The sequence below is a fragment of the Oncorhynchus mykiss genome, chromosome 23 (genome assembly GCF_013265735.2).
Source record: "Oncorhynchus mykiss isolate Arlee chromosome 23, USDA_OmykA_1.1, whole genome shotgun sequence".
Classification (NCBI taxonomy): Eukaryota; Metazoa; Chordata; class Actinopteri; order Salmoniformes; family Salmonidae; genus Oncorhynchus; species Oncorhynchus mykiss.
Genome location: NC_048587.1, coordinates 57,068,299 through 57,093,509, shown reverse-complemented (window position 1 = coordinate 57,093,509; position 25,211 = coordinate 57,068,299). Strand labels below are relative to the sequence as shown.

General features: G+C 43.4%; 1 protein-coding gene across 2 annotated transcripts in view; it reads left to right on the top strand.

Annotated features, from left to right (window-relative positions):
* LOC110503007 (golgin subfamily A member 4) overlaps positions 1–22,183 on the top strand; it is a 45,399-nt gene extending 23,216 nt beyond the window's left edge. For both annotated transcript variants that reach the window (XM_036960869.1, XM_036960868.1), the window contains exons 16-22: positions 3,292–3,422; positions 5,050–5,139; positions 6,578–6,667; positions 9,113–9,188; positions 13,874–13,971; positions 18,151–18,237; positions 21,370–22,183. In XM_036960869.1, the coding sequence (XP_036816764.1) occupies positions 3,292–3,422; positions 5,050–5,139; positions 6,578–6,667; positions 9,113–9,188; positions 13,874–13,971; positions 18,151–18,237; positions 21,370–21,384 (587 nt within the window). In that variant the 3' untranslated portion in view covers positions 21,385–22,183. The remainder of the gene's footprint in view (positions 1–3,291; positions 3,423–5,049; positions 5,140–6,577; positions 6,668–9,112; positions 9,189–13,873; positions 13,972–18,150; positions 18,238–21,369) is intronic.
* Positions 22,184–25,211: the final 3,028 nt, after the last annotated feature.

Sequence of the window (25,211 nt, the reverse complement as noted above, 5' to 3'; positions counted from 1 at the left end):
GTGATCACGCTCTCCACAGCCGATGTGAGTAATTCACAAGGCCGCAGGGCCAGAAGGATTACCAGGACGTGTACTGCGAGTATGCGCTAACCAACTAGCAAGTGTCTTCACTGACATTTTCAACTTCTCCCTGTCCGTGTCTGTAATACCAACATGCTTTAAGCAGACCACCATAGTGCCTGTGCCCAAGAACACTAAGGTAACCTGCCTAAATGACTCCTAGAAAACCGAAACCCATGCCAATTTGCATTCCGCCCCAACAGATCCACAGATGATGCAGTCTCTATTGCACTCCACACTGCTCTTTCCCACCTGGACAAAAGGAACACCTACGTGAGAATGCTACTCATTTACTACAGCTCAGCATTCAACATCATAGTGCCCTCAAAGCTCATCAATAAGCTAAGGATCCTGGGACTAAACACCTCCGTCTGCAACTGGACCTCCTGACGGGCTGCCCCCAGGTGGTATGGGTAGGTAACAACACATCCGCCACGCTGATCCTCAACACAGGAGCCACTCAGGGGTGCATGCTCAGCCCCCTCCTGTACTCCCTGTTCACCCACGACTGCACGGCCAGGCACGACTACCACACCATCATTAAATTTGCTGTTGACACAACAGCGGTAGGCCTGATCATCGACAACAATGAGACCGGGATGAGGTCAGAGACCTGGCCGTGTGGTTCCAGGACAACAACCTCTCCCTCAACGTGATCAAGACAAAGGAGATGATTGTGGATTACAGGAAAAAGAGGACCGAGAGGATTGAGCACCTTCTCATTGACGGGGCTGCAGTGGAGCAGGTTGAGAGCTTCAAGTTCCTTGGTGTCCAACAAACTAACATGGTCTACACGACTGTCTTGGTCCAAGCACACCAAGACAGTCGTGAAGAGGGCACGACAAAACCTATTCCCCCTCAGGAGACTGAAAGGATTTGGCATGGGTCCTCAGATCCTCAAAAGGTTTTACAGCTGCACCATCGAGAGCATCCTGACTTGTTGCATCACTGCCTGGTCTGGCAACTGCTCGGCCTCCGACCGCAAGGTACTACAGAGGGTAGTGCGAACGGCCCAGTACTTCACTGGGGCCAAGCTTCCTGTCATCCAGGACTTCTATACCAGGCGGTGTCAGAGGAAGGCCCTAAAGATTGTCACACTCCAGCCACCCTAGTCATCGACTGTTCTCCCTGCTACCACACGGCAAGCGGTACTGGAACGCCAAGTCTCGGTCCAAGAGGCTTCTAAACAGCTTATTCTATCCCCCAAGCCATAAGACTCCTGAACATCTAATCAAATGGCTACCCAGACTTTGCATTGCCCACTGCCACTCTCTGTTGTCATCTATGCATAGTCACTTTAATTAACTCTCCCTACATGTACATACAACCTTAACTAACCGGTTCCCCCGCACATTGACTCTGTACCGGCACCCCCCTGTGTATATATACAGTGGGGAGAACAAGTATTTGATACACTGCCGATTTTGCAAGTTTCCCTACTTATAAAGCATGTAGAGGTACACTTCAACTATGAGAGACAGAATCTAAAACAAAAATCCAGAAAATCACATTATGATTTTTAAGTAATTAATTTGCATTTTATTGCATGACATAAGTATTTGATACATCAGTAAAGCAGAACTTAATATTTGGTACAGAAACCTTTGTTTGCAATTACAGAGATCATACGTTTCCTGTAGATCTTGACCAGGTTTGCACACACTGCAGCAGGGATTTTGGCCCACTCCTCCATACAGACCTTCTTCAGATCCTTCAGGTTTCGGGGCTGTCGCTGGGCAAAACGGACTTTCAGCTCCATCCAAAGATTTTCTATTGGGTTCAGGTCTGGAGACTGGCTAGGCCACTCCAGGACCTTGAGATGCTTCTTACGGAGCCACTCCTTAGTTACCCTGGCTGTGTGTTTCGGGTCGTTGTCATGCTGGAAGACCCAGCCACGACCCATCTTCAATGCTCTTACTGAGGGAAGGAGGTTGTTGGCCAAGATCTTGCGATACATGGCCCCATCCATCCTCCCCTCAATACGGTGCAGATGTCCTGTCCCCTTTGCAGAAAAGCATCCCCAAAGAACTATGTTTCCACCTCCATGCTTCACGGTTGGGATGATGTTCTTGGGGTTGTACTCATCCTTCTTCTTCCTCCAAACACGGCGAGTGGAGTTTAGACCAAAAAGCTCTATTTTTGTCTCATCAGACCACATGACCTTCTCCCATTCCTCCTCTGGATCATCCAGATGGCCATTGGCAAACTTTAGAAGGGCCTGGACATGCGCTGGCATGAGCAGGGGGACCTTGCGTGCACTGCAGGATTTTAATCCATGACGGCGTAGTGTGTTACTAATGGTTTTCTTTGAGACTGTGGTCCCAGCTCTCTTCAGGTCATTGACCAGGTCCTGCCGTGTAGTTTTGGGCTGATCCCTCACCTTGATGCCCCATGAGGTGAGATCTTGCATGGAGCCCCAGACTGAGGGTGATTGACCGTCATCTTGAACTTCTTCCTTTTTCTAATAATTGCGCTAACAGTTGTTGCCTTCTCACCAAGCTGCTTGCCTATTGTCCTGTAGCCCATCCCAGCCTTGTGCAGGTCTACAATTTTATCCGTGATGTCCTTACACAGCTCTCTGTTCTTGGCCATTGTGGAGAGGTTGGAGTCTTGATTGAGTGTGTGGACAGGTGTCTTTTTATACAGGTAACGAGTTCAAACAGGTGCAGTTAATACAGTGGAGAGCAGGAGGGCTTCTTAAAGAAAAACTAACAGGTCTGTGAGAGTCGGAATTCTTACTGGTTGGTAGGTGATCAAATACTTATGTCATGCAATAAAATGCTAATTAATTACTTAAAAATCATACAATGTGATTTTCTGGATTTTTGTTTTAGATTCTCTCTCACAGTTGAAGTGTACGTATGATAACAGTTACAGATCTCCATATCTACATGCTTTGTAAGTAGGAAACACTGACGATTTTGCAGGTTATCAAATACTTGTTCTCCCAACTGTATATATATTGTTTTTTTTTTTTTACTGCTTCTCTATAATTACTTGTTACTTTTATCGCTTATTCTTATCTGTATTTTTTTTTAACTGCACTGACTTTTAGGGGCTTGTAAGTAAGCGTTTCACTGTAAGGTTAGATCAAATGATCAAACCTGTTGTATTCGGCACATGTAACTAATACAATTTCATCTAATCTAAAAGGCCAAACTGATCCTATATCAGCACTCCTCCTCATACTCCTCCTCTTTCCTCACTCCTCCTCTCTTCTCCACCAACCAGGGAAGGCCCAGAGTGTGGAGGTGGAGCTTATGGACAGCCATCGGGAGGAGACCAATCAGCTCCAGAAGGTGATCGCCCAGAAAGATGATGACTTAAACAGAACGGTCCAACGATATGAGCAGGTCCTCCAGGTACAGTACAAATCAATAACACAATGTAATTATATTGTAGTTCCTATGTAACTTTATTACTACAGCTATTACTGTGTAGCTACGTAGACCGTTGCAATTTAACGTATATGGTTAGATTAGACTATTGACATTAATCATTATACACAGACTAACTGGTTTGCTTTTAGGAAGTAGATTACAAGTAGGAGTTACTGGCCCAACATTAGGACGGTTTTCCTCAGAATAATTTGTTCGCTTCCTGTTTTGTTTCCATGCCATGATTCTCAGAGTATTGTGATACAAGTATCGTGAAAACACTAGTCCGCACTATCATATGGAAACTCCTATCAGTTCCTGACATATTTTTCAGCTTTGAACTTTAAAGGAAAAGTACATGTACTCCACCCATCCTCATGAAACTATTACTGACATGGAACCACCTCCCTCCTGTCAGTCTCTAGCAGTCTTCATTTTGGCAGCTATTTTAGATTTAGCCTTAAATACTGTCATCTGTCATCAATAATGTCATCCTTTGTTAGTTTTAGTTATTATCAGTCGACTAAAACTGGATAATTTTAGCCTAGTTTTAAGTCATTCACATGGCCTTGTCCAGCTATGCCCTCGTAAAGCTGGCAACATTGATATTGTTACCAATGCCAGCCATAATTAACCATAAAGGTTATAAAGACTTGGCTACAGGTTAAACAATTTACAGCTCTGATTTTCTCCCCATCTTAACTGTCAAGGTGGGTAAATAAGTGGTTTCCTTAAAAAGCAGAGAGTTTGAGCTTTACAAAAATATTTTACTGTAGTCCTAATGTTCAACAAATAGCATTTGTCTTTCATTTGCAGACCACGGCATGGTAGTGGCAACACAGATGAATGAATAACTGCACACATGGGGAAGTAGAGCTTCTGATGTAATCAAGGCAAAAATACCCTAAATGAAATGAAGAGAGCAGAAACATTGTTTCTAGTTGAGGTTAGCTACAAGTCCAATGTCCTGGCTTCACATCAGTTCAAAAGATTGACGAGTGACTGAAGAGACCGCCTGGGAGCTGTGTGGGAGAGCCGGGCAGCTCAGTCAGACCGCACCACTGAAAGATGTCCATTCTGCCAGTGAGAGGATTGCTTGAAATATTCTGCATGCTTCTGATTGGACAAAACAGATGAAAAGGAGCTCCATGGCAAATCAAATGTCCATTAGTCACGTGGAATTCTCAGCTCCTCACATTTCCGTCAACTAAAAGTAATTTGTAATAGTAGTTTTTTTCCACATAGATTTCATCAGGAAAAATAGGTTGTTGAGCATTGGCTTTGCTCAGCTAAGTAAACTAAAGTAAAAGCTGCCTTCTCCCACTCATCACCAGACATAATTAAAGTAGGGAGGCCTGAAGTAGAGTAACACGGACTGACAATACTGTGATATCAGACTATACTGATCCACACTGACAGGCTTTTAGCTGAATTATTTGTGACAAAATAAACAACAAATAAAATGTGCAGACAAAGAACTTTATAAAAAAATATTGACAAAAAGAAGAGAAAGGGGACGTTTTTGGAAACTAATGCCGTTTTGAGTATTTTGTAAGAGATGAAACACTGTAGGAAATGACTAGCTGTGATTTTCCTTTTTCTTCCCGTCAAGAGTCGAGAGGAGGAGATGGGGAACAGAGTGTGTCAGGTACAGAAAAGGCTGGGGGACCTGCAGGCAAGGACCCACAGCGCCAGTGGAGAGGTACAGTATCTCAGTTCATCCATGTTTACAGGGTGAAGCTAGCAGCACAGCTAGCAAAATACAGTAGCATTAGCCGCAGAGCAGTTTGAGGGTTAACTACCACCGCCCACTGGTTGCTTGGCTCACTCCTGCCAGATTCAAACCGGCAACCCTCTGGTTATTGGCCTGCCTATTTTAACTTTGAGGATATCGCCACCCCCATCACTACAGGTTATACCGGTTTACACAGACTGTATTTAATTTACCCCCGCAGACAGGATGTCAAGAGGATGCCATATCTGTGGTATTTTCCCACCGACTGTGTGTCCCAAATGACTCCCTATTCCCTATTTAGTGCACTACTTTGGACCAGAACCCATAGATCTCTGGCCAAAAGTAGTGCACTATAAAGGGAATAGGATGGTATTTGGGACACGCACACCGACTGCGCAGATGCTAGAAACTAATGGTACGAGTCCCACATGGCACCATTTTCTCTATATAGACTGGACCCTGTGTTTCAATACAGTGTTTTTTAGTCGGCTTGGATTGGATAGCTGACATTTACAATGGGTTTCTGTTGAAGCAATACAGTAATACAGTTTCCTGCTCGCCCCCCTCACAAAGGACGCACACACTGACAGACAGACACACCTCCACACCAACTGCAACTGTGTTGACCCAACCTCTCTGTGGACCTTTATTTGAAACACCCATGTGTCTGACGGAGGAAAGATTACCGATTCAGTGTGGAAAGTTAAGCCAGTCGACATAGGCCTACTCTCAGGTCCTTTATAAGTTCCAGTTCTAACAGAGATGAACAGTTTGTTTCACCAATCTTCTACTGTGTGTGTCTCTGTCTGTCTCTGTGTGGGGGTGTCTGTGTGTGGCTGTCTGTGGGTGTGCGTCTGTCTTTGCGCCTGTGTCAGTGTCTGTGTGTGCGCCTGTCTGTGTGTGCATGTGCGCCTGTCTGTGTGTGCGTGTGCGCCTGTCTGTGAAGTGCGCCCGTCTGTGTGTGTGTGTGCGCCTGTCTGTGTGTGTGTGTGCGCCCGTCTGTGTGTGTGTGCGCCCGTATGTGTGTGTGCGCCCGTCTGTGTGTGTGTGCGCCCGTCTGTGTGTGTGTGTGGACGCCCGTCTGTGTGTGTGTGTGCGTGCGTGCGTCTGTTTGTGTGTGCGCCTGTGTGTGCGCGTGCGTCTGTGTGTGCGTGCGTCTGTTTCCAATAAGTATTGCACTATATATCCATGATTTACTCACACAATTCTCCTAGTCAAGTCACATGTACTTTATTGATACATTGTCCGGGTGAAACCCATTTGAGATTGGAATATATTTTCAAGGGAGCTCTGAAACGATTAAAAAACATTTCCCCATTCGTTTAGGAGGAAGGTCTAAAACCAGACCTAAATGTCTGCAATGATTTGTTACTCATGTCTGTTATTGATGATTGTGTTGTTTCAGATGGATGTGGAGGAGCTGCAGGCCCAGCTAGCTGAGAAGACCACCCTGCTGAGTGAAGCCAGGCTGAAGGAACAGCACTTTGTCGACAGGGTGAGTGTTAAGCGGTGATCACAGTACGGTACCAAGCCGAACCATACTCTGCTGGCTTGGACGTGTTCTTTTCACATTGACCTTTCCATTGTGGTTCCAGCAATTGTGGTGGTGTTATCAGGTTAGTCCAGTACAGCTTGGTTCAGTAGTGGTGGTGTTATCAAATCAAATCAAAATCGCCAACCCAGGGGCGCCAACCCAGACAGGATGACCACATCAGTGAATCAATCCACTCAGGTGACGCACCCCCTCCAGGGACGGCATGAGAGAGCCCCAGTAAGCCAGTGACTCAGCCCCTGTAATAGGGTTAGAGGCAGAGAATCCCAGTGGAAAGAGGGGAACCGGCCAGGCAGAGACAGCAAGGGCGGTTCGTTGCTCCAGAGCCTTTCCGTTCACCTTCCCACTCCTGGGCCAGACTACACTCAATCATATGACCCACTGAAGAGATGAGTCTTCAGTAGAGACTTGAAGGTTGAGACCGAGTTTGCGTCTCTGACATGGGTAGGCAGACCGTTCCATAAAAATGGAGCTCTATAGGAGAAAGCCCTGCCTCCAGCTGTTTGGTTAGAAATTCTAGGGACAATTAGGAGGCCTGCGTCTTGTGACCGTAGCGTACGTGTAGGTATGTACGGCAGGACCAAATCAGAGAGATAGGTAGGAGCAAGCCCATGTAATGCTTTGTAGGTTAGCAGTAAAACCTTGAAATCAGCCCTTGCTTTGACAGGAAGCCAGTGTAGAGAGGCTAGCACTGGAGTAATATGATCAAATTTTTTGGTTCTAGTCAGGATTCTAGCAGCCGTATTTAGCACTAACTGAAGTTTATTTAGTGCTTTATCCGAGTAGCCGGAAAGTAGAGCATTGCAGTAGTCTAACCTACTTATCAGGTTAGTCCAGTGCAGCTTGGTTCAGTAGTGGTGGTGTTATCAGCTTGGTTCAGTAGTAGTGGTGGTGTTATCAGGTTGGTTCAGTAGTGGTGGTGTTATCAGGTTAGTGCAGTACAGGTTGGTTCAGTAGTGGTGGTGTTATCAGGTTAGTCCAGTACAGCTTGGTTCAGTAATGGTGGTGTTATCAGGTTAGTCCAGTACAGCTTGGTTCAATAGTGGTGGTGTTGTTATCAGGTTAGTCCAGTACAGCTTGGTTCAGTAGTGGTGTTGTTGTTATCAGGTTAGTCCAGTACAGCTTGGTTCAGTAGTGGTGGTGTTGTTATCAGGTTGGTTCAGTAGTGGTGGTGTTATCAGGTTAGTCCAGTACAGCTTGGTTCAGTAATGGTGGTGTTATCAGGTTAGTCCAGTACAGCTTGGTTCAATAGTGGTGGTGTTGTTATCAGGTTAGTCCAGTACAGCTTGGTTCAGTAGTGGTGTTGTTATCAGGTTAGTCCAGTACAGCTTGGTTCAGTAGTGGTGGTGTTGTTATCAGGTTGGTTCAGTAGTGGTGGTGTTATCAGGTTAGTCCAGTACGGCTTGGTTCAGTAATGGTGGTGTTGTTATCAGGTTAGTCCAGTACAGCTTGGTTCAGTAGTGGTGGTGTTGTTATCAGGTTGGTTCAATAGTGGTGGTGGTGTTATCAGGTTAGTCCAGTACAGCTTGGTTCAATAGTGGTGGTGTTGTTATCAGGTTAGTCCAGTACAGCTTGGTTCAGTAGTGGTGCTGTTGTTATCAGGTTAGTCCAGTACAGCTTGGTTCAGTAGTGGTGGTGTTATCAGGTTGGTTCAGTAGTGGTGGTGTTATCAGGTTAGTCCAGTACGGCTTGGTTCAATAGTGGTGGTGTTATTAGGTTAGTCCAGTACAGCTTGGTTCAGTAGTGGTAGTGTTATCAGGTAAGTCCAGTACAGCTTGGTTCAGTAGTGGGGGTGTTATCAGGTAAGTCCAGTACAGCTTGGTTCAGTGGTGTTGGTGTTATCAGGTTAGTCCAGTACAGCTTGGTTCAGTAATGGGGGTGTTATCAGGTAAGTCCAGTACAGCTTGGTTCAGTAGTTGGGGTGTTATCAGGTAAGTCCAGTACAGCTTGTTTCAGTAGTGGGGGTGTTATCAGGTAAGTCCAGTACAGCTTGGTTCAGTAGTGGGAGTGTTATCAGGTTGGTTCAGTAGTAGTGGTGGTGTTATCAGGTTGGTTCAGTAGTAGTGGTGGTGTTATCAGGTTGGTTCAGTAGTGGTGGTGTTATCAGGTTAGTGCAGTACAGCTCATTTCAGTAGTGGTGGTGTTATCAGGTTGGTTCAGTAGTGGTGGTGTTATCAGGTTAGTGCAGTACAGCTCGGTTCAGTAGTGGTGGTGTTATCAGGTTGGTTCAGTAGTAGTGGTGGTGTTATCAGGTTAGTCTAGTACAGCTTGGTTCAGTAGTAGTGGTGTTATCAGGTTGGTTCAGTAGTAGTGGTGTTCTCTCTCTCGCTCCTTGATCCATTCATTGGGAGTCATATGTTTTTCTACTGCACTCTCTCTCTCTCTTAGATCCACTCACTGGAGGACAAGATGAAATTATTCCACAAAAACTCAGTGGTGACTCATCTGGGTACCACGTTCAAAGGTAATGTAAACCTCTATATTCATCTATATTAAACATCTATACTACTTTAAATATAAACATACATTCAAAAAGTAATGTTAACTTCCCCTGTAAGATGTTTTCTGAAAAATATAAACTTTTCAATCATCTTCTTAGCTCAAAAGGACCTCATGGAAAATGAGTAAGGATATTCAGTCAGCCATTTAGTGTGATAGGACATTGCTGCTGTTAGTTCAACATCACTAAGATGAAGCCCCCACAGTAGTGTCTCAATCATATCAACCTCAACCCTATTATAAATTATATCTTCTCTGCATGGAGGACAGGGTAGAGGGGGAGGACTGTCAAACTAAATTCTAACCTCTTATGGACTTTCCCTGCTGGCGTAATAAAGAGAATCGTCTGTCGGATGGGAAAGGGGGGTGAGGAGGTAGGGGTGAAAATTCATCCCAGGACATAATGACTTTTGCAGGCTGCAGTCTTGTTTCCCTTGTGAAAACCTCTAATGCAGCACAGCTCACTGCCCCCCTGGCCTGAAGTTACACCACTCAATTTCTAACACTCTCTCCAACCCAAGACTTTAGTAGTCTGCTGTTTTTTGCCTAGGTGTCTGAACAACCCTCTGGGTGTCTGAACAACCCTCTCAGCCAGGTCACATCCTAACCTTTCCCCCTTATGCATACCCCATTACTTCATATTAGAGCTGGAACGATAAACTGAACATGATCGATACCGACCAAACTGACCATATATCGAGGACATTTTACTGATAATAACAATAAATTGCCTTTACTAGAGGAATGTGAAGTTTAAAATTTAAGTCTGCTAATATGGACTATTGCTAACGGGACAATTGATAGCTACAACATTAGCAGCAGCAGCACAATAAAAAGTAACTGGTGCACATTGTTATCAACGTATCGTTCAATTGATCGTTATGGTGATAATTCTGTTAATTGATTGTGACATGGACTTTGGTCCATATCACCCAGCTGTACTCCATAGCTTGTCTACTCCAGCTGAAGAGAAGCCTGCTGGCCCAGTGATCTGACTCACACCACTGTTGACAGCCTCAGTATATATTAACACCATCTCAATGTGGCTTCTGCTGTCTTGACCACTGTGGACCTCTAATAACACTGCTGAGCTGAGCTGTGCTCCAACATAGTGGTTGGAAAGGACAATGTGAAAACATTTCCAAGCCAGCACAGATGGTGTTTAAACCACTGTAATGGCTCCTGGTCAAGAGGCCAATGAGTAGTGGTTCCAGGTAGAGGTGCTTTCTGCTGTGTTGTGTAGTGTGGGTCCTCATGCCCCAGTGTGAGTGTTACTCTACTGTGGGTTCATCTGGGCTACTCTTCCTGGGGTACGGGGCCTGGAGGTCAGGAGGACATAAAGCTGAAAGCATTTATTAGCCAGGCCATTTCTCCACGCCTGATGATCAAAGACTAGTTTGGCCTCTACCTCTTCTCTTTCTCTTCATCACCCCTTCATCTTCCCAGCTTTCCTAACCCTTTTCCTTTCAACATCAAGCTGCTCTTCTCTGCTGGCACAGCCAGGGGCCTACAGTGTCATCGTGTATCTGATGAATGCACTAATGTCAGTCGCCCTGGATAAGAGCATCTGTTAAATGACTAAAATGTAAATGGCTATTCCAGAGAAATGGGAGGGTGTTTTTAAGTTGCAACCCCTTCACTGGCCTAAACATCTCCATGGAATGGACTTTGGAAGTACAAGAAATGTAATCATCAAAACAAATCAGAGGAACTTCTTTCCACAGCTCCAAGTTACATACAAAATAAGAACAAGTCGCATAGAATCACAACAAGAAACAAACTACTAAGAATTAAACTCACAAGTCAGAAAATAGCAGACCTAAATGAAATAGAAAAGCAATAAGTTATAGACTATGTGGAGTTAATCCTTCACCCACGTCACACCTGACAGTGTTTCCCTTGAAGAGGATGGAGAAGAACTAACATGATTGCTATTTTGAAGTGTGACCGGTTGGGATTTCACACCGTGGTAATTGAGACATAACTCTGTCTCCCTAGGTACAGGGATGATGGAGCAATGCATCTGAACAGGCCTGGTTGGAATTGTAGTGTACAAGTGCTCATGTAGGGCCATGTGCCATTCTTTCTAGTTTTGGTGGTTTGAACCTACCCTTGTTCACTGCTGTCAGGGTTTCTATGTTCAGAACTGTTGCTAATTGAATCATAATGTCATGTCAGCTAAACAGTATGGCCGACAGAATCAGGGTGGAACATTAGATGACTCCGTGCCAAATTTAGAAGTGGCGTTTACATAGAGCCGATGAATAATGGAATACACGTTTAGAACTGAGAACTACACGTAACTGCCAACATAAAGGAAACACTTGAGTAAATGAGGGATACAAAGTAAACTACGCAAAAAAAAGAAACATCCTCTCACTGTCAACTGCGTTTATTTTCAGCAAACTTAACATGTGTAAATATTTACATGAATGTAACAAGATTCAACAACTGACATAAACTGAACAAGTTCCACAGACATGTGACTCACAGAAATTGAATAATAATCAAAAGCAACAGTCAGTATCTGGTGTGGCCACCAGCTGCATTAAGCACTGCAGTGCATCTCCTCCTAATGGACTGCACCAGATTTGCCAGTTCTTGCTGTGAGATGTTACCCCACTCTTCCACCAAGGCACCTGCAAGTTCCTGGAAATTTCTGGGTGGAATGGCTCTCGCCCTCACCCTCCGGTCCAACAGGTCCCAGACGTGCTCAATGGGATTTGCCAGTCCTGTCTGGTCCAGCGACGTTGTTGCAGAAAATGATGTCATGACTTTAAAAGCTTCTGATAGGCTAAATGACATCATTTGAGTCAATTGGAGGTGTACATGGGGATGTATTTCAAGACCTACCTTCAAACTCAGTGCCTCTTTGCTTGACATCATGGGAAAATCAAAAGAAATCAGCCAAGACCTTGGGAAAAGAAATTGTAGACCACAAGTCTGGTTCATCCTTGGGAGCAATTTACAAACTCCTGAACGTACCACGTTCATCTGTACAAACAATAGTACACAAGTATAAACACCATGGGACCACGCAGCCATCATACCGCTCAGGAAGGAGATGCGTTCTGTCTCCTAGAGTTGAACATACTTTTGTGCGAAAAGTACAAATCAATCCCAGAACAACAATAAAGGACCTTGTGAAGATGCTGGAGGAAACCGGTACAAAAGTCCACAGTAAATCAAGTCCTATATGGACATAACCTGAAAGGCCGCTCAGCAAGGAAGAAGCCACTGCTCCAAAACTGCCATAAAAGATCCAGAATACGGTTTGCAACTGCACATGGGGACAAAGATCGTACTTTTTGGAGAAATATCCTCTGGTCTGATGAAACAAAAATAGAACTGTTTGGCCTTAATGACCATTATTATGTTTGGAGGAAAAGGGGGAGGCTTGCAAGCAGAAGAAGACCATCCCAACTGGGAAGCACTGAGGTGGCAGCATCATGTTGTGGAGGTGCTTTGCTGCAGGAGGGACGGGTGCACTTCACAAAATAGATGGCCTCATGAGGAAGGAAAATTATGTGGATATATGAAAGCAACATCTCAAGACATCAGTTAATGCTTGGTCGCAAATGGGTCTTTCAAATGGACAGTGACCCCAAGCATACTTCCAAAGTTGTGGCAAAATAGCTTAAGGACAACAAAGTCAAGGTATTGGAGTGGCCATCACATTATAATCTCCACCCGGCACAGCCAGAAGAGGACTGGCCACCCCTCATAGCCTGGTTCCTCTCTAGGTTTCTTCCTAGGGTTTGGCCTTTCTAGGGAGTTTTTCCTAGCCACCGTGCTTCTACACCTGCATTGTTTGCTGTTTGGGGTTTTAGGCTGGGTTTCTGTACAGAACTTTGAGATATCAGCTGATGTAAGAAGGGCTATATAAATACATTTGATTTTATTTGATTTGAAAGCCCTGACCTCAATCCCATAGAAAATTGGTGGGCAGAACTGAAAAAGCGTGTGCGAGCAAGGAGGCCTTACAAACCTGAGCTAGTTACACCAGCTCTGTCAGGAGGAATGGGCCAAAATTCAACCAACTTATTGTGGGCAGCTTGTGGAAGGCTACGTTTGACCCAATTTAAAGGCAACGCTACCAAATACTAATTGAGTGTATGTAAGCTTCTGACCCACTGGGAATGTGATGAAAGAAACACAATCTGAAAAAAATAATTCTCTACTATTATTCTACATTTTTACATTCATAAAATAAAGTGGTGATCCTAACTGACCTAAGATTTTTACTCTGATTAAATGTCAGGAATTGTGAAAAACTGAGTTTAAATGTATTTGGTGTATGTAAACTTCCGACTTCAACTTCAACAGACACACCATGAAACACACACACACCATTATATAGACACACACACCATTATATAGACACACACGCTATTTATTTATTTATTTATTTATTTATATATACACACATTAGATTGTGTGTGTGTATATATTTATAATGGTGTGTGTGTAATGGAATGGTGTGTGTGTATGAATAGAAAAGGTTATTAATGAGCTCTTGAAGTTGAGAAATGAGCATTCAATACTTCTCCATCATAGATGTGAATTAGTCACATTGTCAAATGTCAGTGTCTATTAGTTGATGTGTTATGTTATCCTACATTAACCTGACCTTTGTTTTGTGTGTTCCAGATCCTGGCCATTACAGTGCTGAGTCCTTCTCAGAACTCACAGAGTTTGAGTACCTGAGGAAGGTCCTGTTTGAGTACATGATGGGGCGGGAAACCAAGGTCATTTAATCAATATGCACCTTTAGCATTCATTCTTAAAAGTCTAAGCCATTAGGGTGGGGGGGGGGGGGGGGGTCCTAAGCTGACATATTGAATTGTTTTAAGATCATTTAGCAATTTCATTTAGAGTTTTAGAACCCCTTAGGGTTCCAAAAACATTTATAACAATGATTTGTTAAAATATAGATTAGAGAAACACATTAGCTCAGAGAAACACATTCCTAAATGTGAAAAAAGACGGTCAAAAAATAACTGCTAAGAAACAAGGTTTTGAAGTGTTTGTCCTATATCTATGCGATATAAGAAAGCTCAGTAAATATTTTTTTTTACACATATTAAACCCTTTTTTGGATATGCACAAAATTACTTCCATTCATTTTTTAAAACTGGTCCTGGTTTCTTTCAGATGAGTCCTGTGACATTGGTGGGCGTCTTAGTCTCCCCTTTCCACAGTGGGGTCACATTTGTAGCCCAAATGGTTCGGACGCTACAAACAGACGGTCACATTGTAGTGGCGCCTCAGCACTGTGGTGCAGTGCTTTTGACTGTTGCACCATCCAGGATGGAGTCTCCCCTTTCCATAAAGTGGTCATAATAGTTAGTAGGTCAAACTGTTCGGGCGCTACAGTCGTTTGAGAATATTGATTTTGGGATGTCTCATGGTCTGACAAACACCGCTCCGTCACCTTTCACCACAGATGCAGAATGGGGTGGATTGAGATGCATCCAAATGCAAAAAAAACATCTCTTGTTGAAACTGACAGATGTTTTATTATTATGCCAATTAGATTTCATGCACCGGCGTGTCAATCAACTTTAGGGGATTAAAGTAACCTTTTCTGATAAGGGAACATTGACAGTGCACGTATGTGACCCACCGCCTTGATTCAGTCTTATGTAGCAACATTTTTATTATGTTCTTTACATTGGATAAAAGCAGAGACCGAGCTACAAAATGATATCATACACTACAGTTGATGAACAACAGGGAAGTAATTGGCTAGCTTGTTACACACCCCACTCATTTTACTCAGCCTAGCAGAGCTGGTTAGGCTGTTTTCGTGTTATCCAGAGCATTGGTGACTAACTGTGCTGTTGACAGCAATTTGATTACGTTTTTTTGCAGATGTTTATTGACACCGGCCATATTCAACAGGTGTTGAGCATTCATAAATTCATCAGTTATTCTGCGCTCTGAAATCGAGTTTAATTTACGAATGCACCCAAAATGGTTATTTGCTTAATGGAGTCTTTTGTTGAAACATGTAGCTAGCTAGCTAGGTAAATAATTAACCATAATCCCAACTCATGATGTTACTACCGTGCATGATTCTGCAAGGTTCAATGTTAGCTAGCTAACTATCCAAGCAAATGGCTCTGAGATACAAATAAGATCATACATGTAACCTATAAGCTAGTGAGCCACCCAGCTAACATTAGCTAGCTAACATTACACTTTAACTTGAAATGAAAACGACTGTCAAATTTAGAAACGTGTAATATCTGAAAATGTAGCTAGCTGTCTTACCCATATACATCATTGTTGGATGTTTCTCCCTGTCACGGATGACATGGTTGATCTTAGTTTGAAGATGTAACCCGGAGACAGGTGTTTTCTCCACCTCCTTAGCTATCGTACTCTAATTCCACTGAATTCAAAACTTGGTCCTCCAGAAAGTGGAGAGCAACAGTTATGCAGTTCTACTAAGCAACATATATAAAAATAAAGACAGGATTACCTACTGACCAGCTTAAATAGCCAGAAGCGTGCTACATGGCAGACCAAAACCAACTCCTCTCTCGGCATGTCCAGCCCACTCATTATCTCAGCCAATCATGGCTAGCGGGAAGGTTGTTGTCTTTTTCTGTGGCTAAACCAACTAGGCTCGTAATTTTAACAATTTTATTAATATTTAGTTGGCATACAAGTTTGTTATTAAGGCACATGAAAGTTTGCATGTTCCCAAATGCATTTTGATAATTCGAAAAAAGATTACATTCAAATAGCTCTTGTGTGAAGTAGTGATCAGCAACACATGCCTAGTTTCCTGAAATGGGTCATAATCCCAGTTTCTTGAAATATAACAACCGGTATCACACTTCCCTTTTTTTCAGCTCAGGATACGTTGCCATGTATCTAGTTTCTTACCCTCAGTGAAAAGGTGAGAGGATAAGGAGGCGGTAGAAAATGGAGGGAAAGGTGGGATGAGAAGGAGGCGATACAAAATGGAGAGAAAGGAGGGATGAGAAGGAGGCGATAGAAAATGGAGGGAAAGGAGGCTGGATGGAGAGAGGCCAATAAATGTCACCGTTCCCACATAGAGCAATCACCCAGTTAGACCTATACAAAAGTAATTATGTGTTTCTGTTTTCGTTTAGCACAGGGCCTAATGAATGATTCTGCATGGGAATTAACAGTGCTAGTTGACCCGGTCCTAAAGTCAGCGGGGTATCAGACACTCACATAAAGCTAGTAGGGTTACCCTCTAGGTCCTCAGTAAGCTGTATGTCATAGCCATATCATTATGGCCTCCCTGTGAATGGAAGGATGTCCTGAAGGAGGCCTGGCCCGAGACATATACTATTCACGTGATGCACGCTGCCATTTTAAAGACTTGCTGGCCTTGTTTAGCTCCTCTAGCACACAAAGAGATCTTTCGGTGGTTGTTGCCCTGCTTTCCTCAAACAACAGCACTGTTTATGATTAGACCCAGTATTTATGGGATAGCTAACGCATGCTGCTAACTCTGGCATATAGACCTGGAGTTGATTAGAATGAAGATAATGGGTTAATTGCTCTGTGAGCAGGCTTATTTGATTGGGTAGCTGATGGTGGTGTTGAGGGCAGGGGTTCCCAGAGTCTTATGCGCTGCAGTGAGGGATCTGAGGTGGTGAATGGCTGGACTTGGGTTCACTGAACTTCCATTTTGGATATGATCGTGATGAGGGTCACAGAGTTAGACTCCCAAGTTGGTTCAGTATGGGGTGTTGTGGACAATCTGTGCTGGGTGAATGGCTGGTTAAGGGTTAACTGAGTGTCAATGTTGGATTGTTGTGGGTTGCAGTCGGGGATCTGACGTTCGTGAATGGCTAGACAGTGGTTCACTGAGCATCAATGTTGGATCTGGGCTGGGAGAATGGCTGGACAAACCAGGATATTTAGTACTAGGTTCACTGCCATGATCCAAACCCGGATGCCAAGAATTGACACTGAAAAACATTGGAACCATGTGGCGGGATACCCATGTGTTACATACGCCTCTCGGAGGAGGGAACGCAACCCCCCAACTCCCCGTGGAGTGAAAAAGTTGTGTGATCGTAGGTGCGGGGATGGACCACAAATACAGTTTACAGGGAATGTATTATTCCTTAACACGGTATTGTGGGGAAAAGGCGCTGGACAGAACCAAATCAAAGAAAGTTAGTTAAGGAATCCCCTCTCCTACCTTACCTGCCTTCCCACTAATTACCTATACCTTTTGCACCGCCTGGCGCGCTAACCAAAATACAGGGGTTGGTCCCCCCAGGTCTTACCTAGTGTGCATAGACAGATTAAATACTACGGGTTATGTATGCCTGCAGACCTCTTGCTTAAACATTCCCAAGGTGTGTTCCCCTTCCACCATGGGAACCAATGAAACAGAATAAGTGAAAAATTAACGTCCTATTGTCATACACATACCTCTGAAGGAGCGGCTACAAAATAATAATATCAACAAAACTTTCACTGACCAACACAGGACATAAAAAGAAGCTCTCTTCTGACAAAGGAACACTGGCTTTTATCAAGCTGGAGAAGGAGTTTGTAATTGAAGAGACAGCTGTATCCCCTGACGAGAGGGAGGGGTCATAGCTCCAATCAGTGATGGGGCCGAACAATCGGGTGCTTTAGGAATCCAGGAAGCCACTTCTTGAAATATGCGTACAAACCCACACAACAACACAAACTGGTGAACGTAGCACCATGCCATTGAGAGCACTGCCTCCAAAAATGAAGTTGTGAAACTGTCATCAGTTTCCCAACATATATCATTAACATCCACAGCCCCACCTTAAAGTTGAAGTTTAAGGTTTTTTCAAATGAAAAAAAGGTTTTAAAAAAACAGCCTATTTGAATGTATCCTACTTTTCTTTGTCATATGGCTAAGTAATTTCTGTGTTTTCTCTTCCTTCCCACAGACGATGGCTAAAGTCATAACCTCCATGCTCAAGTTCCCACCAGACCAAGCTCAGCAGGTTCTGGAGAAAGAGGATACAAAAGCAATTGTAAGCAACTGTTCTTCCTTGTTGTAAAGCTACTAACGATGAGCCATATGTAACCACACACAGTCTCACACACAGTCCGTGCTTTGTCAGCAATTGCTTACAGACATTACCTTGGCCTATAGTGCATTCGGAAAGTATTCAGACCCCTTAACTTTTTCCACATTTTGTTATGTTTCAGCCTTATTATAAAATGTATTTAAATTGTTTTCATTCCTCATCAATTTACACACAATACCCCATAATGACAAAGCAAAAACAGTTTGTAGAATTTTTTACATTTTATAAAAATAAACTGATATCAAATTTACATAAGTTTTCAGACCCTGTACTCAGAACTTTGTTGAAGCACCTTTGTCAGCGATTACAGCGTGGAGTCTTCTTGGGTATGACGCTACAAGCTTGGCACACCTGTATGTGAGGATTTTCTTAAATTTTTCTCTGCAGATCCTCTCAAGCTCTGTCAGGTTGGATGGGGAGTGTACCTGCACAACTATTTTCAGGTCTCTCCAGAAATGTTAGATTGGGTTCAAGTCTGGGCTCTAGCTGGGACACTCAGAGACTTGTCCCAAAACCACTCCTTGTCTTGGCTGTGTGCTTAAGGTTGTTGTCCTGTTAGTAGGTGAACCTTTGACCCAGTTTAAATGTATTTACATTGAAAAGCAAGATTGAACTCTTTGAATTTAGTCCTGAGCACTCTGGAGCAGGTTTTCATGAAGGATCTCTCTGTACAATGCTCCGTTCATCTTTCCCTCGATCCTAACTAGTCTCCCAGTCCCTGCCACTGAAAATTATCCCCACAGCATGATGCTGCCATCACCATGCTTCACCATAGGGATGGTGCCAGGTTTCCTCCAGACGCTTGTCATTCAGGCCATAGAGTTCAATCTTGCTTTCATCAGACCAGAGAATCTTTTCTTATGGTCTGAGAGTCTTTAGGTGCTTTTTGGCAAACTCCAACAGGCTGTCATGTGCCTTTCACTGAGGAGTGGCTTCTGTCTGGCCACTACTAGAATGTCCTGATTGGTGGAGTGCTGCAGAGATGGTTGTCCTTCTGGAATGTTCTCCCATCTCCACAGAGGAACTTTGGAGCTCTGTCAGAGTGTCCATTGGGTTCTTGGTCACCTCCCTGACCAAGGCCCTTCTCCCCCGATTGCTCAGTTTGGTCAGGCATCCAGCTCTAGGAAGAGACTTGTTGGTTACTAACTTCTTCCATTTAAGAAGGATGAATGCTGCTGTGTTCTTGAGGACCTTCAATGCTGCAGAAATGTTTTGGTACCTTTCCCCAGATCTGTTACTCGACACAGTCCTGTCGTTGAGCTCTACGGACAATTCCTTCGGCCTCATGGCTTGGTTTTTGCCCTGACATGCACTGTCAACTGTGGGACCTTATATAGACAGGTGTGTGTCTTTCCAGATCATGTCCAATCAATTGAATTTACCACAGGTAGACTCCAATCAAGTTGTAGAAACATCTCAAGGATGATCAATGGAAACAGGATGCACCTGAGTTCAATTTTGAGTCTCATAGTAAAGGGTCTGAATACTTACATAAGGTATCTGTTTTTTTGGTTTTGCTTTTGTCATTATGGGGTATTGTTTGTAGATTGATGAGGAAAAAAATTGATTTCATCACTTTTAGAATAACGCTGTAATGTAACAAAATGTGGAAAAGGGAAGGGGTCTGAATACTTTCCGAATGCACTGTATATTGATCATCTCTTCCAGATCATCAGCATCTTAAAAAACAATAACCATGTAGAGCACTTTGTTCTGACTACAGTATCAGTTACAGCAATGGGAACGTGGAGGGGGAAGACATGTCTTATCTCTTGTCTGTTACAGTATTGAGGTATATTGGTAAGCACTGTGTACAAGCATACAATATATTAGATCTGGCTTTAGTGGAGTCAAAACGGTGTTTTAGGTCAGATGGGGGTTGATATTTGTTCTTCTGTTCTTTAAGCAACTTACCAGTCAAAGTAGTAAACTCATCAAAAAATGAAACGTCCTCTCACTGTCAACTGAGTTTATTTTCAGCAACCTTAATGTGTAAATATGTTTATGAACATAAGATACATAAACTGAAGAAGTTCCACAGACATGTGACTAACAGAAATGGAATAATGTGTCCCTGAAGAAATGGGGTTCAAAATCAAAAGTAACAGTCAGTATCTGATGTGGCCACTAGCTGCATTAAGTACTGCAGTGCATCTCCTCCTCATGGACTGCACCAGATTTGCCAGTTATTGCTGTGAGATGTTACCCCACTCTTCCACCAAGGCACCTGCAAGTTCCTGGACATTTATGGGGGAGAATGGCCCTAGCCCTCACCCTCCAATCCAACAGGTCCCAGATGTACTCAATGGGATTGAGATCCAGGCTCTTCGCTGGCCAAGGCAGAATACTGACGTTCCTGTCTTGCAGGAAGTCACACACAGAATGAGCAGTATTGCTGGTGGCATTGTCATGCTGGAGGGTCATGTCAGGATGAGCCTGCAGGAAGGGTAACACATGCGGGAGGAAGATGTCTTCCCTGTAACGCACAGCGTTGAGATTGCCTGCAATAACAATAAGCTCAGTCCGATGATGCTGTGACACACCGCCCCAGACCATGATGGACCCTCCACCTCCAAATCGATCCCGCTCCAGAGTACAGGCCTCTGTAACGCTCATTCCTTCGACGATAAACGCAAATCCAACCATCACCCCTGGTGAGACAAAACCACATCTGCAGTCCTCATGCCTCCTTGCAGCATGCCTAAGGCACGTTCACGCAGATGAGCAGGGACCCTGGGCAGCTTTCTTTTGGTGTTTTTCAGAGTCAGTAGAAAGGCCTCTTTAGTGTCCTAAGTTTTCATAACTGTGACCTTAATTGCCTACCGTCTGTAAGCTGTTAGTGTCTTAATGACCGTTCCACAGGTATATGTTCATTAATTGTTTATGGTTTATTGAACAAGCATGGGAAACAGTGTTTAAACCCTTTACAATGAAGATCTGTGAAGTTATTTGGATTTTTACATATCTTTAAAAGACAGGGTCCTGAAAGAGGACCGTTTTCTTTTTTTACTGAGTTTATATTACTGTTTGTGCAGTTAATGTAATCATGTATCTTTCTTCTCCCTGTTGTTTCAGCCCTGGCTACGATGAGGGTCAGGTATCAGGATGATGCTGGTACTTTAAGGATGGAGATAGACTTAACTGCTGCTGAAGGACTGCAGACTGCTGCATCACTGTGGACCAGATCTAGCCCTTCTACTTTTCTGTCCTTTCTTTTGCTTCTCGTGTGTGTGTGTGTGTGTGTGTGTGTGCGTGTGGATATGGTACGAGGGAAGTAGAAAATAGACCATGTAAGGATCATCCTAGTTGCTATTTCTTCCAATCTAATTTCACACAATGAAATTACGAATTTTAAATCATGAATTATACAATATTTATTTTTTTTCCAGGGTTAATTAAATATCTATTTTACGGATGGCTTGTGCAATAAGTTTTTGTTGATCATTGGGTTGATTGTGATTTCGAGTTGATTCTTTGGTTGTGTTTTTTTTCAGTTGATCTATGGTTTTAGGTTGTTTGTATCAGTAGAGTTTTGGTTGTATTTCTACTGTGGGTCACTTCCTCCTTATGACTGTGTGATGGAATCGTAGAAATAGAATATGTAGACTATTTCTAGGGATTCTAAATATGAATCTACTTTCTATTTATATGAATGAGATGACCCTTTGACTGTACCTTCCTGTCCCTGAACTGTCTCTTCCTGTCCCTGAACTGTACCACTTAGACACCCTGGCTTGTTAGTTTCCCACAGCTTTTCTACTTTATATTTTGTGAAGACAAAATAAAAACTCAGCATAATGTAAAGTGTAAATACACAAAGTGAATCTGTACTATAGGGCACAATGCTAATACATTTTGAGACGAGCTAATACAATTTTATTTACTCAGATGTTCTGTCTTCCTCTGCTCATTATTCACTTTGTTGAAATGTGAATATTGTAAATGGTGTAAACTGAATGTATATAACATTAGGATCACCTGATCTTTCCATGACAGACTGACCAGGTGTGTCCAGGTGAAAGCTATGATCCCTTATTGATGTCACTTGTTAAATCCACTTCAATCAGCGTATATTTATTTTTTGACATGTTTTATTGCCCCTTTATTTAACCAGGTAGGCAAGTTGAGAACAAGTTTTCATTTACAAAATATTGCGATCTGGCCAAGATAAAGCAAAGCAGTTCGACACAAACAACAACACAGAGTTACACATGGAGTAAAACAAACGTACAGTCAATAATACAGTAGAAAAATAAGTATATATACAATGTGAGCAAATGAGGTGGGATAAAGGAGGTAAAGGCAAAAAAAAGGCCATGGTGGTGAAATAAATACAATATAGCAAGTAAAACACTGGAATGGTAGATTTGCAGTGGAAGAATGTGCAAAGTAGAAATAAAAATAATGGGGTGCAAAGGAGCAAAATAAATAAATTAAATACAGTAGGGAAAGAGGTAGTTGTTTGGGCTAAATTATAGGTGGGCTATGTACAGGTGCAGTAATGTGTGAGCTGCTCTGACAGCTGGTGCTTAAAGCTAGTGAGGGAGATGTGTTTCCAGTTTCAGAGATTTTTTGTAGTTCGTTCCAGTCATTGGCAGCAGAGAACTGGAAGGAGACCCGGCCAAAGGAGGAATTGGTATTGGGGGTGACCAGCGATATATACCTGCTGGAGCGCGTGCTACAGGTGGGTGCTGCTATGGTGACCAGCGAGCTGAGATAAGGGGGGGGCTTTACCTAGCAGGGGCTTGTAGATGACCTGGAGCCAGTGGGTTTGGCGACAAGTATGAAGCGAGGGCCAGCCAACGAGAGCGTACAGGTCGCAGTGTGGGTATATGGGGCTTTGGTGACAAAAACGGCTGGCACTGTGATAGACTGCATCCAATTTATTGAGTAGGGTATTGGAGGCTATTTTGTAGATGACATCGCCAAAGTCAAGGATCGGTAGGATGGTCAGTTTTACGAGGGTATGTTTGGCAGTATGAGTGAAGGATGCTTTGTTGCGAAATAGGAAGCCAATTTTAGATTTAACTTTGGATTGGAGATGTTTGATGTGAGTCTGGAAGGAGAGTTTACAGTTTTACCAGACACCTAGGTATTTGTAGTTGTCCACATATTATAAGTCAGAACCGTCCAGAGTAGTGATGCTGGACGGGCGGGCAGGTGCAGGCAGTGATCGGTTGACTGTTACATGCATTTATTTTTTACTTGCATTTAAGAGCAGTTGGAGGACACGGAAAGAGAGTTGTATGGCATTGAAACTTGTCTGGAGGGTTGTTAACACCGTGTCCAAAGAAGGGCCAGAAGTATACAGAATGGTGTAATCTGTGTAGATGTGGATCAGAGACTCACCAGCAGCAAGAGCGACATCATTGATGTTTACAGAGAAGAGAGTCGGCTCAAGAATTGAACCCTGTGGCACCCCCTCAGATCTCCATAGAGACTGCCATAGAGACGAGGAAGGGGAGGAGACCGGTTAAGAAATATTTTTTACACCTTGAGACAATTGAGACATGGATTGTGTATGTGTTCCCATTTAGAGGGTGAATGGGCAAGATAAAATACTTAACTGCCTTTGAACGTGGTATGGTAGTAGGAGCCAGGCTCACCGCTTTGTGTCAAGAACTGCAATGCTGCTGGGTTTTTAACGCTCAACATTTTCCCATGTGTATCAAGAATGATCCTCCCAAAGGACATCCAGCCAACTTGACACAACTGGGAAGCATTGGAGTCAACATGGACTAGCATGTGGAACGCTTTCGACACCTTGTTGAGTCCATGCCCTGACGAATTGAGGCTTTTCTGAGGGCAAAAGGGGGTGGACTCCATATGATTAGGAAGGTGTTCTTAATGTTTTTTCCACTCAGTGAATATACCGTATGTATGCTGTTTACAGTATGTACATGTGCTATATTCAAGTATGACTTTCATAATTTTGTATGACCAGATATATTTCAGTAAGAGATGCTGTATTTCGGTAGGACATTTTGTAAATTTGTCCTGGGTGGTCACCTATTGGGGTGTTTCAGAAAGAGGTGTTTCCACCTTTTTGATCTGTATGACAAGATGAAAGCTTCTGAGGATGATGAAGTGATCACCTGGTTGTTTTCTAACTGTATGGAGGGAACAGAATAACACCAGCTCTAATCAAAACAGGACATTTCACTTCAGGAAGCATATAAGTATTAATAGAACTGTTTTGCAAACTGACAGAGGAAATGAGGGAAATCTGTTTCATAACACATTTTCAGGTTTGGAAATGAGTAACATCTGTATTAGAAATGGGTAAGATTTAATAAGAGCCTTTTTACTCAGTAATTACTTTGGCAGCCACAATAGCAGTAATCTATGTTGAATGTTACATTTAATTTAACTCAAGGAATTAGGTCATTGTTAAAGGGATAGATTTACCCAAAGTACAAAATACTGTAATGAAACAGCAGGGAGCAGATCTCGAACCCTCGACCTTCTAGCCCGAACTCCAGCGCGCTATCAACTGTGCAGCAAAAGCATGCTCCAGCAGCAGAGTCGATATCCTCGTTTATAAAGCCAGGGTCGTTACACTACTCCCTCCTTTCAAAGAGCGCATCCTCGCGCTAGCTAGCGACTCCGCGTCTTATTGGAATGCGCTCACCAGACAAGCACACGCACTTTCGTGGATGCAAGGTCCGATCACTTCTGACACCAATGTAATGAAACAGGCAGGGAGCAGGTCTCGAACCCTCGACCTTCTAGCCCGAAGTCGAGTGCGCTATCGACTGTGCCGCAAAAGCATGCTCGAGCGGCAGAGTCGATATCCGCGCGTATAAACCCAGGGTCGTTACAATACATATTGGTTTCCTTACCCGATAAGCATTTTATGGACAAGGTGTGACAGCAAACCATGGTTTCCCAAATGCTAACGTTTTAGCAGGGAATGG